The sequence below is a fragment of the Triticum aestivum genome, chromosome 1D (assembly GCF_018294505.1).
Source record: "Triticum aestivum cultivar Chinese Spring chromosome 1D, IWGSC CS RefSeq v2.1, whole genome shotgun sequence".
In the NCBI taxonomy this organism is placed as follows: Eukaryota; Viridiplantae; Streptophyta; class Magnoliopsida; order Poales; family Poaceae; genus Triticum; species Triticum aestivum.
In genome coordinates this window covers 484142599-484160786 of record NC_057796.1, presented here as the reverse complement: position 1 = coordinate 484160786, position 18188 = coordinate 484142599, and the positions used below count along the sequence as shown (strand labels likewise).

The following is an 18188-nucleotide window of genomic DNA, read 5'->3' as shown; positions in this document are numbered from 1 at the left end:
AATGTGACCGGCGCTCTTGGCTAAATCAAGGATTGAGGCAAGTGCATCAACCACGAGATTGAATAGAAAAGGGGATATTTGGTCCCCCTGACGGACCCCTTGGCCCGTCAAGAAGTACGGCCCAACCTCCCCAATTATGTTAACCGCAGTCCGGCCACTCGTGACCAACTGCATAACGCGCGCGACCCAGTGGTGATCAAACCCACGTTTGAGCAACACTTCCCGAAGGAAGGACCAATGAACAGTTTATGCCTTGAATTATCAGTTTAGCGTGTAGAAGTTTCGCCTATTCTTAAGACGTGGCTGCCGAAGGCTAAATCCCACGGGTGGCGCTTATTAGTCATACTCCTTACCTTATCATGAGCTTCCTAAAGATTACCCAATCTCGTTGACCGTGTCTAGCAGCCGGGCTCACATAGGTATGTTCCTCCAAAAAAATGTTGTGTAGGATAATATCTTACTTACACAAGCTTTGAAAACATTAAGACAAAAGTCAGTATGCCTTACATATTACAAGAGTCAAGTTCTGTTTTGGGGCTCATTGGAGCACCGAGCTCGAGCCGGCTCGGCCCCGCGAACTCGAAGCAAGGCTCTCGGCTTTGCTCGCGTCCAACTACTCCCTCTGTTTCATAATGTAGTGTATATAGATTTTCTAAAAAAAGTCAAACTAAGCAAACTTTGACCAAGTTTACAGAGAAAACTATTTATATATAGAATTCCAAACATATACAACATAAAAATATAACTTATGATGTATCTAATGATATACAATTGGTCTATTAAATATGCATATTTTGTCTATAAATATGATCAAAGTTTGTAATGTTTGACTTTAAAAAAAATCTATATATGCGCTACATTATGAAATGAAGGGAGTATTACACAAAGGGCATAGACAAGTAGTGCATGCAGCAGGAAATGAGACGATATACAATATTACAACTGGGCAACTTGGCGCACGGGACACATGATCGCAAATGACGTTTTCCTATACGAGACAAAGGTCATGAATGAGACGATAGACCGGGCAAGTAGGGGCGCACGGGACAGATGGTTGCAAAAGTGACGTTTTCCATACAAGACAAGGATGTGTCTATCATAAAAATGAAGCACCCTGCCTCAAGCAGCGTTATAGGTGCTGCATTGACCGGCGTCTTCCCTAATCTTTTCCACACGTGTTGACAAAATGGTGGAAAGTAGCAGGAAGCAAGAGCATGGGGTTCTCTGCGTTTGATCCAGACATGTACAGTCATCATACTGCCACTTGTTTCGTGCCGGCGAACATCGGGTGTAGAAGACAAGAGAAAGGGCCCCGTGGCCGGGATACTGCCACTAGTGAGCATTTTGTCTTTTGGATTTAGGGGAAGGGGGGGTGTGCCGGTCCAAGCTTGCATGTCTCTTCGGTGTATCAAGGCGTCCCGACTAGACCAGTCCAAGTCCAAGTTAGGCACGACCGGAATACATGCATGCATGCTGCGATTAGCCTCAAAAATTTGGTTGCAATATCGATCGTCTTACACAGAGAAATGTAGCAATATTTTTCTCCATGTTTTTAAGCTAGCGTTGGTGCCGGCTATAAATTCCACCACGCCCACGATCACTCACAACTCATCAGCTCGATCGTCGCCACATTTACACACTACCGAGAGCATCGATCGCGCTGATGACTCGCCTCCTCATCGTCCTCCTCGGTGCCGCATTGCCGCTGCTCTTCTCCCTTGCAGGTACGTAACCGGGCAGCCGAGCGTTATGAAATGAAATGTGTGTTTTCGAGGTTTCATATACGTGATAATGACGATGTTTGTTGGTGTAAACGTACTACCTGTAGAGGGGGGCGAGGTGGGCGTGTGCTACGGGAGGGTGGCGACTGATCTGCCGGATCCGGCGTCCGTGGTGCAACTACTCAAGAAAAACAGCATCACCATGGTGAGGATATACGACACCGACCCCACGGTGCTGCGCTCGCTGGCCAACACCAACATCAAGGTGACGGTGGAGCTGACCAACGAGGAGCTGCCGCTCGCGGCGGCCGACCAAAATAATTTCGCGCTCCGGTGGGTGCAGAGCAACGTGAAGGCCTACTACCCGGCCACGCTGATCAATGGCGTGACGATCGGGAACGAGGTCTTCAAAGAGGCTAGCCATCTAAACTCTCAGCTCGTCCCGGCCATGAAGAACGTGCAGGCGGCGTTGGCTAAGCTGGGCCTGGCGGACGCCGTGAAGGTGACAACGCCCATCGCGTTCGACGCGCTCAAGACGTCGTTCCCACCATCCGCCGGCGCGTTCAAGGATGACATCGCACTGTCGGTGATGAGCCCCATGGTCGACTTCTTGCAACAGACCGGGTCGTACCTCATGGTGAACTTCTATCCGTACCTTGCGTACCTGGATACCCCTGGCATGTCAATTAACTACCTCTTGTTCCGCCCCAATAACGGCGTGCCTGACACTGTTAGCGGGCAAACCTACTTCAGCCTCTTCGACGCCGAGCTCGACGCAGTCTACTATGCGATGGAGAAGCTCCCGTCGTCCAGCATGCACGTTGGGGGGATGAGGAAGCTCACGGCAGGAGGCGGAAGCCTAGACGTCCACCAAGGAGAGCACGGGCACCCAAACAAAGGCCACAAAGGGGTGGGAACCCCACAAAACGCCCAAGATTTCATGGCTGGTCTCACCCTCCAAGTGCTGCAGGGTAACTCTGCCACCGCCGCCGCAAACGGGCACAACCTGCTCGCCGCCAGCGCCGTCCGCGGCACCCCGCACCGGCCCAACGCCGATCTGAACGTGTACATCTTCGCCCTCTTCAACGAGAACAATAAGCCCGAAGACGAGCAGGACTTCGGGTTGTTCTACCCGAACCAGCAACCCGTGTACCCGAACCCGATCGACTTCGTTCATGGCGGCACCATCGGCGGGCCCTTGCAGGCAAGCTATTGCGTGGCGAACGCGGCGGTCGGGGACGTGGCCTTGCAGGCGGCGCTAGACTACGCGTGCGGCAACGGGGCGGACTGCAGCGCCATCCAGTCAGGCAAGCCCTGCTACGAGCCCAACACCAAGCTCGCGCACGCGTCCTACGCCTTCAACGACTACTACCAGAAGAACGGCCGGGTCAGGAGCGCTTGCGACTTCAGCGGCGCCGGCACCATTGTGAACCAGGCACCATCAGGTGCATGCGACCCGAGCCCGAGCTGGTGCGTGGCGAACGCGGCGGTGGGCGACACGCGTCTGCAGGCGGCGCTGGACTACGCCTGCGGCCGCGGCGGCGCGGACTGCACAGACATCCAGCCCGGAGCACGGTGCTTCGACCCCGACACCAAGGTCGCGCATGCGTCCTTCGCGTTCAACAGCTATTACCAGCGGCGTGGCAGGGCCACCGGAACGTGCGACTTCGCCGGCGCCGGTACCATTGTCCGGCAGGCACCAAGTAAGTTCACTTCTGAATTCGTACGTGATTCTTGTTTCAAGAAAAGAAAATGACCGTTTTTTTTTTGTTAATGGTGATTTCGTTCCACTCTTTACAGAGATCGGCAACTGCGTGCTGCCGTCAAGGGCCTGAGGTGAAGAATTAAACTAGCCAAGGCCAAGCTTTGCTACCCTACCTACGAGATTAAGCAATAATCATCTGCTGTCAACAAAGTCTAGTTTTCAAAGTTTTGTCTGGCTTGGTCCTTTGAGAACGTTGCCTTTTTGTTCCCTTAGCCCTGCGTGGCCAGTTTCAGGTTTTTATTTTTATTTTTTTGGCTTAGCTACTCTGGCATGGCCTTAACGCTATAAACTGTCATGGCTTTGGCTTGCTCCATTTTAATAAAAAAAAGGCAGGGGGGTTCATTAAAAAAGTCTACTTTTCAAATTTAAATAAAACTAGTTAAGTAAATTCATGCTTTTCATCAGGTGCTTATATTATAACAATAAATAATATAATTATAAGACTGTTCCTCAAATCACTTTAGCTACATTTTAGTCAGCTGACTTTTCATTTTGTGGTCAATCGATTTTCTGTTCGTTGGATGCGCTTTGAGATCTGTGTTGTTTCATTTTTTCCTGTTTAATTCTGTTCTTGGGTTGGGCTGTGTGGAATCAATTTACCCCTATTTTGGGTCAGTCGAATTGCTTCTTGGGATGTTTTTTTTCTTCTGGGTTACGTTGTTCTTTTTCCTTTTTCCCTTTTCTTTATTGGTTATTTTTTGTTTTTGTGGGCTTTTGGCTGAGTGTAATTATATACATACAAATACTATATAATATGTGACAAAAATTTATGATTATGATTATTTTTGCATATCATGATAAAGTGCAATTTCGGTGAAAAGTTGTGCGCTAGTTTTTTTTTTAATTTCTCTCTTCTTAAAGGAAATACCAACGGCACTAATTCATTCCTTTTCAGGAAAAAAATTCTTTTTATATTGTTTGTCTTCACTTCATTTTCATAACAAATGCCACTATTCATTTGTTCTTGGATTTTTTTTTGTGCAAAAGCTTCACTTTTGTATGCTTATTCTTGCATATTTTTAAAAAGCGCAATTTTTATGTATATTTCCTGCAAATTATGTCAGTTTTGTTTTAGATTCTGTTTTCCTATTTTCTTTGTTCTTAAATGGTAATAACAATACCACATATTCATTCTTTCTTTTATGAGTATTTTTGCTTTATTTTTTTATTCCGGTTTTCTGTTTCTATGCATTTTTTCTTTTTTATTTCCTTTTATTGGTTTTTTTTGTGTTTTAGCCTTTTTTTGTTGACTTTTCTTTTTTCTTTATGCGTTTTTTTTGGATGTTGAGTGTGTGTAAATATATGCACACAAGTACTACATGTATACTTTATGTTAGACTATGGAAATTTCACTACTATATGTTTCTTCTTACATATTATAAAAAGTGAATTTTTGTACGAATCTTGACGAAATTTTATTTTAAGTTTTTGTTTCCCTTTCTCTCTATTTAAAGATAATACCAATGACACTAATTCATTCCTTCTTTGAAACTTATTTTTTATGTAAATTCTACTAGTATATGTTAGTTCTTGCATAGCTATAAAATGTGCAATATATGTGCAAATTTTATCATGATTTATTTTTTCAATCCTTTCTTCTTAAAGGGTGGTACCAATGCCACTACTTCATTCTTTTTTAGAAAATATTATATTTCTGTGTGTTTAAATAAGTATACACGCAAGTACTATACAACATGTGTGTAAATTATAGTAGAGTGCCAAATTGCAATATTATATGTTCGTTGCTCGCATATTACTAAAAGTGCAATTTCAGTGCAAACTTGTGTGCATTTTTTTCTCTCTTTTTTTCTTTCTCAAAGGGGTTCATTATTCCCTAGAATTTTTTATTATTTTGATTATGGTTTAGTTTTTTTATTTTCTTTCTTCTTAAAGGGTTTCATTCTTCCATAGAAAACTTCATTATATTTATTTTGATTTTTTTATTTTTTTCTTTCTTTAGAGGCAATACCGATATCATTCCACTATTATTTTATTTTACAATTTATCAGAATGATTCTAATAATAAGTTGTCTTGTGTGATGATTACTAGACATAAATATGTTAGAAATATGGGTTTAAATAGCCTCTTCTCTTCCTTCAAAATGATATAGTCACTAACGATTGCGTTGTGTATAACACATTGTAAAAAAAATGATATATGTGCATATATGTATTGTATGCACTATGTAAAAAAAGGTGGAAGTGCACATATAGTCAGTAACAATTGCACTGCGTATAACACATCGTGTTGTCGTTCGGATAATGGCAGTGGCAGGTGATTAATTTACATGCTAATGGCCGGTGCTTAATAAGATTAGCGGTTGACTGTGCATGCATGTGTCCCACCCAGGGATCGACCCGTCCAGCGTTGTGTCCCCATTCCAGCTTGGCAGCAAATCGACTGAAACAAAATTTGTGCTCAGTCGATTGACACAAATTTTGTTTCAGTTGACTGATCTATAGTCTGTCCCTCCTCAAATTCGTTGTGCAAACCAATCAAAAATTACCCTAAAAACTCCCATACATATAGCCTGCACCAAAAAACAAAGGACCCAAATATCTGGGGCAAGTCAACTGAAGGGAAGTCGTTCGCCAGGATTGGTCCCCTGGCGAACGTTCACTGGATATCATTTCCGAATATAAAAGAAGAGACAAGTCCATATACAACACTCAATTATGATCAAAGTCTAAGAAACAACTCTAAACTTGAAAAGCATCTAAATTTCAGCCCCGAACTATCAAAACCGTGCAAGATTCTGTTGGCCCTGTCGAGATACATGCAACAACTACACACCATCCAGAAAAAAATGAACAAGTACACGCCATCGATGTATTCCCATTCTGTCCATGCTTCTCTAGACGAAGTACTTTCTCGTCGACAGGTAGCCGCTGGCAAAACATGAACGTAGGTAAGCAAAGCTAGGCTACGTACGCAAGCAACTCCATCGGGTTGATCTCCCGGCGACCTTGCACGCAACACACACAACTTATTGGTTGTTATAGGCACTTGACGTGCCTATTCTTTTCTTTATTTCTCAACAATCTAGGCTACTTTATTACGTACAACTTACAAGGGTTACACGGATATTCCATCACAACGCCAAACAAGCTGATCTGATCTACGTTCTTCCGATTTAACTGATGACGAAGACTATTGCACCATCTTCGAAAACGGAACAAGCGCAGCTGCCAAAGCAACGTTGCTGCGGCCGCTCCCTGGCTCGATGCCGACGTCCACGATGCTCTTCACTAAAAAAGTTCTTTTTTGCCGGAAAAACGATGCTCTTCACCTGGCGGTGCGTTCCGTTGATGATTCTCTCCGCTTTCCTCCATTCTCGTTGCGCCTGATGACGCCCCCCTCCTCGACGTGCCATGTGTGGTGGAAAGCCTCCTCAACTGCCGCCAGAACTCGCCGTAGTGGCCTAGTGGGCGAAGACGATGTTGGCACCACCTTGAAGAGCTTCGGCGAATTCATTCTGGGGACGCGAGGCAAAAACACATTCTTGTCTTTATACATAAACCCTTTTTTTCGTCTGAAATGAAAAAGCAGTGCTCCTGCCGATTTCTTGAAAAAAAAACACATTCTTGTGTGCAGGTCCGCATCAGCAGCGGCCGGGGCTGTGGCGACTAGGTGGGGTGGAAGTGAGCGATGAGAGAGGGAGCTTCCTCGGAGGGGATGACGGGGCGGGTTTTCCGTTTTCGCCATGGCGCAGTGCTGGTTCCTTGATTTCGTCTCCCTAATGCACTGGAATGCTCTAGGAGATGGGTCAATTCGAGCCGAGCCGGTTCACCAAATAGCGAGCTAAAGTGTGGCTCGGGCAAGAAAAGGCTTTACGATGTAGGTAGGAGTTGCTTGGAAAGATTAGACTACACTGTTGGAGCTACGGCCGCGGCAAGCGACGGTGATCACCGGAGACACACTCAGAGAGGAGGAGGAAGAACACAGAAAGTTTGCCGGCGCACGAACGGGATTTTCTATATTTCACCACGAGCTCGAACTCGTTCTCCTCTGCGATTACACAGGGGTGGAGTGGGTCTTATACCCGCGAGCTCCGACATGCCGGGCCGCGCTTGAAACGCACCGACCTGCCACTCGCCACGTCCCGCGCGCACCGGCTCGCGTGCTCCAATCGCGCACGCACGCGATCGCCGTGGCCATGCTGCGCCTGACGAAGTCCACTCCCCCTGATCCCTCGCGAGCTATCCAGCGCACATACACGCGCTGACACACGCACGCACACACATCTACACTTGGGCACGCACGCACACACCCACGCTCGCCCTGGCCCGAGTTCGACGCGGCCACCGCACGCGCTCGCGCACCGCACGTCGGGCTCGCCACGGCTTATTCCCAACATACACAACTGAGAAATTTTGAAATAATTAATTACTCGTTTTACAAAGACAAGAGCACAAAGGTGGTGGTTGGTGTTGTCGCCTGTTGCTACGGGCTGCCATTCGCTTCAGTTTATCCCTTGGTGTAGACATAACTTTGGTCTTGTATGACTTTGTTTTTTGGACGTATGTTTTTTTATGCTTGTGTGTTTGTGTTGATTACGTGCATCTTATTTATGCAGAGAATGAGTATATACTCATCATGATGGTTCTTGTTGATGCTATATTACGAGTGAATAAAAACGCTCTTTGTCGAAAAAAACAAAGAGCACAAATATTTAGCCACCAAGTTGGTCAAGTAATGTAGAAGGCATGATCATCTATCGAATTCCTCACGCAAAGAAAATACAAAATTCGTACGAGCAAAACGTAGTGCAGAATCAAGCGTCAGTTGCCAAGCGTCCGGCCGAAGGATCGATCTCTGGTTCTTTCTCACTCTCACTGGAACAGGCGTAGCTCAGCCAGACCACCGCATGCGCCACCGGGACGCTCAACCCGGCGAGGAGCACGCCTCGGGTCAATCCGCCGCCCGTGGCCACCCAGAAATCCTTGAACCCTCGTATCACCCGGTAAGCAGACCAGTCGGCGTCGTCGCGTTTGACGTGGGCGGTGAGCTCGGCGAGCAGCCACTTGTTCCTCTTGGCCTTGATATGTCGCCCTTGTTGACCGCCGCCACCATCAGATCGTACAGCTCCTCCTTCTCCTGGACCCGCTTCAACTCCCCTTCTTTCCGAGCGTTTGACAAAAAATATCACTTTAAGGGTTCTTGTCCCACAGAACTACCACTTTTTAAAAAGTGACTGAAAACTACCAAAAATTCTTAATTCTGTGACTAAAAACTACCACTTTTAGATAATAGCTAGTTTAAACGATTTAAACATGTTGACCATTTAGTTGACCGTTATTACGGGTGGGACCCGCACGTCATTCTTCTTCCTCCTCTCTCCATCCTTCTTTGGCATTTTCGCAAACAGGTTCTGTGCATGGGAGGGAAGGAGGTCCGTCAAACTCCGGTGACGCGTCCGCGCGTGCTGCATCCTCTCCCTTGCGCGCCCGCGCGTGCTGCGTCGCGGACCCTGCGGTCAACCGTCGCCGGCTACATCGCCCCGCCGCCGCCCTATGTTGCCTCCAGCCGGAGCCCAGCCGCCTCCTCATGCTGCTGTGGTGTTTGCCGCCCTGCGCCCGGTGGCCTCGGAGGAGAAGCCCGCCCAGCCGCACGCGAAGCCGAGGTACTGCGAGCTCTAGGCCCTGCTGCCGTCGCCCTCGTCGGCCTCCCTTCGAGCTGGAGCTCGTGGTTAGCGGCAAGGAGCAGCAGCACCACGGCTCCGGCCTTCCTCTCGCCTCCGGCGACGACTGCCGGGGAGTCGGAGCTCCGCAACACCCTCCTCCCATCCGCTGGATGGGACGTCGAGGCTCACGCCCGTCACGAGGCTCGGCCGCAGTGTGCGAGCACCACGGCGGGCAGCTCCTGAAGCGCGAGCACCTTGGCGAAGCACCTCGGGCAGGGGAGGCGCGCACCTCGCTGGCGTCCTTGGTGGTGTTCTGGGCGCGCGAGGATGGGGCGTCCCGTGGGCCATCTTCCTTGGTCAGCAGCAGCAGAGGCGTCTCCCCGGCGGGCGCGTCACCGGAGTTTGACCTCCTTCCCTCCCATGCACAGAACCTGTTTGTGAAAATGCCAAAGAAGGATAGAGAGAGGAGGAAGAAGAATGACGTGTGGGTCCCACCTGTAATAACGGTCAACTGAATGGTCAACATGTTTAAATCGTTTAAACTAGCTATTATCTGAAAGTGGTAGTTTTTAGTCACAGAATTAAGAATTTTTGGTAGTTTTCAGCCACTTTTTAAAAAGTGATAGTTCTGTGGGACAAAAACCCCTAAAGTGGTAGTTTTTTGTCAAACACTCCTTCTTTCCCAATGGCGACAGCCTCCGTGTGGGTGCGCCGAGGCAATACAGCCGTCTGCCGGAGCGTGCTGCCACCCCCGCCGCCAAGCCTCCTCGCCGCCAACCTTCCGAGCGCCGCCGCCATCGCCTCTTTTCTTGCTTCAGAAGTTACGATGTTTAGGGAAAACCGTACGTGTTTTCCGAGTCAGAGCCGGTCACGACTCATGAGCTATATATATCTCGCCTCCGTTTCTCATTCAAACTCCCATAGCCTCCAAATCGACCGAGAAAAAAGACGCTGCTAACGTGTGAGCGACCGCCCCATGTGTCCGGACTTAAAAAGAGAGAGAGAACGAGATAGGACATTTTTTTTGAAAACTTTCAATCTATTCATCTTCAATGGTAGTACAACGAACAGTAAAAATAATTAAAATTACATCAGATCCGTAGACCACCTAGCGACGACTACAAGCACTGAAGCGAGCCGAAGGCGCGTTGCTGTCATGGCCCCTCCCTCGCTTGAGCCGGGCAAACCCTGTTGTAGTACATAATCAGAAAGTCGTCGTGCTAAGACCCCATAGAACCAATGCATCAAAACAGCAACCGCCGCCGATGAAGAGTGTAGATCAGAAGAATCCAACCTGAAGACACAAGACCGTAGACGAACGGCGAACAGATCTGAGCAAATCCACCAAAGATAGATCTGTCGGAGACACACATCCACACGCCCACCAACGATCCTGGACGCATCAAGGAAACGGGGACTAGGCGGGGAGACATTTATTCCATCTTCAGGGAATCGCCGCCGTCTCGCCTTCCTGAGCAGGACACAAACCTTAACAAAACTCGACAAAGATGTAAAAACGGAGCCCTCTCACCGGCAAGGGTCGGGATCCACTCCACCCCCATGGCCCTAAGGCCACCGGAGATGGGGTGGACAGGTGCCAGCGCCGGCGCCAGCGGGAGGCAGAGGAACCCTAGCTTTTTGGGGAGGCGGCGGCTGGCTCTAATGGAGTACGTTCCATAGTACAATCGCAGATGCTATGCATATAGACTCATCCTTATAAACGTGATAGAGGCGCTCGATGGAAACTTCTCCTCTCACTTAACGAACATTGATGAAAAGCCTAAAAAATCAAATAAAATGCTAGGACTTAAACCTTGATGGTCTGGTTTCACCACAAGAAACCTAATCATCTGAATTACGCTCAGTCGCAATGGGGTAGGACCAGTTAGCTGCTTTTAACCTAAGTTGCCATACACACACCGTATTTGTGATAACAAGAAAAGAAGGCAAAAGGAATAAATTTGACAAGTGAACAAGTGAAAAAAACATAAGAATTGCCATCTCAAAAACTGTAACCAAAAAAGACAAAAATGCCTAAATTTGCAAAGAAAAAGTGCATATATTTTGCAAGGCACCACTAAAATTGCCATCTCAAACAATCTTGAGACCCCCCCCCCCCACCCCATAAAAACATGGCAAATCATTGTATTGCTGGACGGCAACTGTGAATGTTGCAGCATGATAATTCTATGTGCTGACATCATTGTTATGTCGTGTCGTAATATAGTCTCTGTTGGAAAAGGCGGTGCCTAGGAGGCTCTTATGCACGCTTAGACGCTAGGCGATGGCCAAACGCCTCGCCTAGAGCATAAATGAAAGTCTAGGCAAGGTAAGCAAGGAATTGTCTATCCAAGCGAGAAATCATGTCATATTGCACTGATATGCTAAATGAGCCATATTCCAATAGCAGTAGGTGGTAGTTAACTTATTTGTGTGCCCTAAGTTAGTATCCACACACATATAATAATTACAAATACACCCTGACAGGTAAAACTATATTACTGCCTAGGTCACGCCTAGGGCGCTTACGCACCGTCTAGGCACTAGGCGAGGGCCAACCGCCCCGCTTATGCCTACCGTTTTTTCCAACCTTGAATATAGTGATAAATTTTGTTTTAGTTACTCAACAAATATGGCAACTTTACTTTTCTACTCTGTTTTGACCTATGTGGAATTGGTAGATGCAAATACAAGTTCGTATGATTCGTGAGCTCATTCTGGTAGATAAAAATTTGTCATGTGGAATTGGTAGATGCAAATACCTAGTGCTTGTTATGTAAAAAAAAATATATAAATACAAGTTCGTATGATTCGTGAGCTCATTCTGGTGTGTTTTTCTCAATTTTCCATCATCTATAAAGCAAAATTTTCTAAAAGTCACGTTGTGACCAGTACAATTATTTTTGTAAAGTTGCAGTGATGTATCATAGAAAATTGCCATATATCAGAGAACAAAAATCCTAGATTTTCCAGGTGAACATTACAAAAGTTGCCATGATTTAAAAAAAATTATATATATTTTGCCATGGGACCAAAACAAAACTTATAGAATTTTGTCATGATTTAAAACAACAAGAAATTGCATAGTATGTAAAAATCTGCCTTGTTAGAAACAAAAAAATGTCATGTTCTAATATTTTCCATGGCTATAAATTTGTCATGATGTAGAGCAACAAAAAATTTGCATGGGTATAAAAATTTGCCATGTGAGCGGCAAAATTTTGGCCATCCTCTAACATTCCACATGGATGTTAAATTTGTCATGGTCGAAATATAACTATGGGGAGGTTGTAGTGAACAAATTTATAAAGTTGTGTGACTACTACAGAAGTTCTAAAATTTACATGGTTTAAGAAAACAATTTCCTAAAAGTTCCATGTGACAGGGGCTGGATCTCAGTGGCATGTGTGGTCATCTCCCCTGCAATCGCCGTACGGAAAGGAGGAGATTGGTGGCAGTGACGACCCAGGATACAGAGCAGTCGACGAAGCCGCGCACGCATATACACGAGGGAGAATGATGCGTTTCTGGACGGACAAGTGGCTAGAAAACGTCACTCTTCGAGAACAATATCCATCCTTATACCACATAGTACGCGATAAGAATAATACTCTTGCGCACGTTCTTAGCTCTTCCCCACTGAATATATCATTTAGGAGGGATTTGATTGGTCTCCGGCTTGTGTCATGGCAACACCTACTATCCCGTTTGGATTTGATTAACTTGACATAAGGGCGGGATGTGTTTCGCTGGAATCTAACTACATCGGGGTCTTTCACTGTTGACTCTATGTATCGTGCACTATCGCACTTAAGATTCCAGTGGACAATAATAAACTAATATGGAAATCGAAGATGCCACTAAAAGTTAGGATTTTCATGTGGTATCTTCGAAGAGGAGTTGTGCTAACTAAAGACAATCTTACTAGATGCAACTGGCAAGGAAGCGAGAAGTGTAGCTTTTGTACTCACGACGAGACAATCAAACACCTCTTCTTTCAATGCAAGTTTGCGCATTCTACATGGTCCGTCATCCAAATAGCGTTCAATTTGTATGCGCCGACAAGTGTTACCAATATATATGGTCACTGGCTTGACAAAATACCAAATACGATTAGTACGCTAATTCGGGTGGGAGCGTCTGCCTTAGTATGGTCGCCTTGGCTATGTAGAAATGATTGTGTTTTTAATGGCAAAATCTCCATTCCTATGCAGGTTATCTACCGTTGTACGCATTGGCTTCGTATGTGGTCTACGCTGCACCGAACGGAGTACCAATCACTGTTCAAGGTGGCGTGTATGCGGTTGGAGCAGGTGGCCCGAGAAGTTTTTACCCAACATGGGTGGCAGTATAATCTCCGGATCGGTTCACCTCCTTCGTCAACATAGGCATAGTTTTGGTCTCATATGGCTTTACCGTTGCCGAATTGTCGGGTTTATTTTACACACTTTGTCAGACGATTCTTTTTGTGGCTGTGTGAAATAAAAAGATCAAATTTGCATTCAATATATTTGGACACACGTTTTAATTATCCATATGGAACAACCAAAAATGCTCAAGATCCTTTCTAGTGGCCCCTTCTTGTTTTTCGGCAAAGTGTCTGTTTTTGTTCAAAATATTTTGTTGCCACATAAGTAGTCAAAAGCGAATCAAACAAACACCAAGAACGGCTCGAGCAAACGAGATAACGATGATCCTTGGCAATGCCAAACATAGCTGCAACATAAAAATTAGCGTGGAGGCGTGTCCAGATATTAGTAGCACCGGTAAAAGATTATCTAATACTGCTGTCAAGATTTCTCATCATCTGATCTATGTTCTTCTGATTTATGTGAAGATGTAAACTATTTCCCCATCTTCGAACTGGCAGAACACGTCCACTATGCTCTTCACCTGGCGGTGCGCCTTGTTGATAATGCCCTCCGCCTTGCTCAGGCGCCTCTCCAGCTTGGTCTTCATGCGGGAGCACTTGAGCTCCAGCAGCAGCTTCCTCACCAGGTTCCGCTTCTCGCCCTGGTGGGCCACGATGAGCCCCTGCAGGCGGAGGTGCCGGTCCTCCACGTCGTTCAGCGCGGCCTCGGCTTCCCTGAGATCCGTGCCGAGGCTGCCCAGCAGCTGATGATCTGCGTCGTCAAGAGTCTGGAGCACCGCCTGCGTGGCCAGCATCTTCCCCAGCTTCTCCAGCCTCTTGGATGCAGTTTCGTCAAGGAAGGGGCGGCCGATGAGCCTGGAGATGATGGCCAGGACGTCTGCGGCCGCGGCGGTCTCCTTGCCGCCGGCATCATCGTCAGTTGCCGCCACCGCCTCCTTCTTGTCCTCCGTCTTCGCCATGGCTACCGGCGATTCCTTACCCTGCACGCTCTCCGGTGAAGTAGCCATATCCATATCTATACCTACTATTAAATTAAGGTGATATTCTTAGTTTCGTCCCGCGGTAATTTTGTCTTCTATTTCTCGCGGTACGCAAGGTGGTACTTTTTCTCTTCCTTCTGTTTCTTTGTGCGTCGACTCAGGACCTCACTTTGAGTCCAAGAGGCTAGAGCCAACCGAGCCACTTCTTATTGTGTGGAAAATTGAGGTTTGCCAGCGTATTAATCCCACATCGCGTCTTTGCATCCAATTCAATTGGTTTATATACATTTTTGAGTTGTATACGGTTGACGTGCAACCTTAAGAATCAACTGAGGAGGATGAGCTGTGGGTCATGTATAACCTACCGAAACAAAGGATTAAAAATCCAGATTAGGAATGGAATAAATAAAGAGATTACGAGCTGCTCGTGGGATGCATGTAGCCATGGAATCCTGCCTAATGAGGAAATTATGAGCAGGACACGAAGGACGAGATAGATTAGGATCAGGAGGGTGTCACATCCAAGAAAGCATCTACTGCAAGGCAAGGATGCGGAAGCAGCAGCTTCACAAGGATGCGGAAATGCAAGCAAGGAAAGGAAAATACCAGGGTACAAGTGTGTGGGGGGTTCTTACAGCATGCTTATTAGGTTACGGTCGTATGTTGTTATTTTTTCTCCCGTTGCAACACACGGGCATGTTTGCTATATGCTCTAATAATATCAATTAGGAAAAATGCTTGAAACAATTGCACCGTGAATACTTGAAATAACCGACAGCAATATCTTGAATACATATGTTGTGTGAAATAGATGATTTTGTGCCAGCTAAAGTATTGACTTATGATGATTTAGCTTAGCTTCATCAGTAAGTTGTTCTTAATGCGCAAGAGAGTGGAGAGAGAGAGAGAGAGAGAGAGAGAGAGAGAGAGAGAGCACCGGAAAAGAGAGTGATTCGATGATTAAAAAAAGTCCAAAATGCCACAATGTGCATGGACCATCGGAATAGATCGACCCGCGGCAACTAACTAGCCCGGCAAAGAAAGGAAGACTATTTGTCATGCGAGTTTTCTAAAAAGTTATAATCAGTGTTTTTCCAGCTTGGGCTAAACTTATTAGTGTTTGTCCAGCTTGGGCTGAAATTTTAATCAGTCCAGCTAGCTCTTGCTATGTACTTGATCCGGTGTACAGATCAATTAAGGCATTTCTCTGAATTAGCTTTGCATGTACCGCAAAGTAATTCTGTTGATGTGTTTCATCGTCCAAAAGTATCGACTGCTGGGGTCACACATTATGCTCGTCAAAACGTATATTGCGTGTTCAGGTGTGCGCCAACACTAACCCAACACGTACTACAACACCGACACCACCTTGTAAGATTCGAGGACCCGGTGAAATCAAGCAGATACCGCCATGCAGCGGCGATGTCGCATGAAGTCCATCATGATTTGGTGCATTGTGTATGTGTGCTTCTACTCACCAAAAAAAGATAGCTTGGCATACTAGCTAGGATGCCTCTCAGAAAATTCATCCATTTGCCTGCTTCCAAATCATGTACACGTGTGTACATTGTTGTGGCCAAAAGTATCGACCAGCAAGTTTGTCCGGGATAAAGGATAGCCACGATGATGGTTGGATGCGGTGTTGAAGATATATTTTTTTCTCCCGTTGTAACGCACGGGCCCTTTTGCTAGTCTCTCGACCTACGTAACATGGATGATTCCTCAAATCACGTACGGCCTGCTGCAGCTGCCAGCGGCATATATGGAGATAGACATATACGAGTACTAAAAGATTGGTCTCTTCTAGTACGATTCGGTTCCTCTGATCCGACTGCAGGTCGGTACGTGTCCGGATCGAATCTCTGAACTGCTGCTTGGAGTTGGAAGTCCACGTCAGGGTATTAGCGTCATTTTTCCTTGCTTCTTGTAATTTCCTTAGAATATTCAGCAACGACGCTTCGACAAACATCAACGTTTCTTCACGCATATCAGCATTGTTGCTGCTAACAACCAGGAACCGATCAACTCCTCCTTTCATTCATCATCATCATGCGGGGGGTGTGCCTCGGCGATGGACACATGTTGGTAGACGTGCGCAAGTGGTGGCGTTGTCTAGCGTCGACGGCAGTATGGCTTGGCAAGGTGAATGCACTAATTGCTCTTGAAGGTGGGACGATTGAAAATGGCGGCGGCCGATTCCAGAGTGTGTGCATGTGGTTCACACAGAGGGTCTGCTAGACCAGTTGGTGCTCTCGGCTGGCCGACATGCAGCTTGATGAGGCTACCGGATTATATGGTGTGTGTTTATGCAAGGTCAAAACACATGATGATGGTGTACTGACTATGATTACCAGAAAGGTAACTTTGGTTTGATCGATGTACTTGTTTTGTCGGGTTCTGTTGAATAATATAATAAAAATACTTGTGTGCATCGCTTGATGCAGGGCCGGGGTTACCCTTCTTTTCAAAAGAAATCATGCGGTGGTATGCATAAGTTGGGCGTGACCAAAAGACGGATTTACAAACGCTAGCAAAGTGTGCGTGCAGCTATCCTGTGCTAGAGCGATAATGAAACAAAAAAAATCTGTACTAATCTCTCTTTCTTCGGTTTTGCTATTTATCAAGTACCTGAAAAAATTCATGCGTCACTCACACCTTCTTCCTTCCTTCCATCAAACCTCACCGGAGAAGAAGAAAACTAGCCGAGAAGACATTGCCTCACCATCTATCTTAGGGGGGAGCCATTGCCCCACCATCTATCTAAGGAGGGAGCCATTGCCCTATTATCTATCTTAGGGGTGGTGGGGTGTAGGAGATTGTCGGAGTTCTTCTCTATTGTGGCAGGGCTTAGAGGGATGACTGGAGCGGTGGCCAACGAGCACGGTGGGGGAAGGTCGAGGGGAGGGCGGGGCGGCGAGGCGGTGCGTGGTAGCGCCTGCCGGCTGTGGGTGGTGGAGGCTAGCGTTTAGGGCGGGGCAGGCTGGAGGCTGCGGGAAGAGGATCGTGCGGGAGGAAGAAGCGGAGGAAGAAGATAAACGGAGGTAGAAGATAAACAGTGATGACACGTTTCTAAGCGTTTGATATTAATCTGATGGTCTAAATAGTAACTGACAGGCGTGAACAGTTATTTTAGGAGTCTGATCAATAGACGGTCCCCTCTTTCTTGCACCTGCATTACATATATGGAAACTCTATCGACGAAAAAACTGTCAAGCACAAGACGGGCAATACTATATGGCATGTTATCATCTTATCCATTCGCTCCGTCCCACGATATAAGTTCACCGTGTCGTATCAATGAATCAGCCCAAGGCGGAGAACTCGTATTTCTCTTTGTGCCACTTCCTCACCGTGTCGTCCAGCTCTGGGAACACAGAGGAGCTCCATGAGTTCGAACGCTAGCTGCTGCAGGCAATGAAATCAACCAAGAAACGGAACTGCCCCCGTGTCGTCCGTGTGGGTGACAGGGGAGGCGATCCGATATGCTTTTCCCGGGCCTCCACCCTGTGCTTCCCCTCGCCGTTGCCGCCAGCCAGCTCCGTCGGGATTGCCCTTGCGGCGCCGACAAGGAGGCATGGCGCCATGGATCTAGCCATGACGGCAATGACTGAGCTTGTGGCGGCACATGATGGTGTTTTCTAATACAGATAAGCCATTGGTCGGCACTTGGAGGATGGTGCATGGCCTCCGGAGCGTTCCCTCAAGATTTCGGCGATGTCGGTGACC

The 18188-nt window shown here is 46.8% G+C and overlaps 1 protein-coding gene across 1 annotated transcript; it reads left to right on the top strand.

Annotated features, from left to right (window-relative positions):
• Positions 1-1466: 1466 nt before the first annotated feature.
• LOC123183275 (glucan endo-1,3-beta-glucosidase 13) lies at positions 1467-4884 on the top strand. The gene is made up of 3 exons (XM_044596050.1): positions 1467-1724; positions 1829-3424; positions 3522-4884. Exons 1-3 carry the CDS (start codon positions 1664-1666, stop codon positions 3554-3556), a joined length of 1692 nt encoding a protein of 563 aa, XP_044451985.1. The 5' UTR covers positions 1467-1663; the 3' UTR covers positions 3557-4884.
• Positions 4885-18188: the final 13304 nt, after the last annotated feature.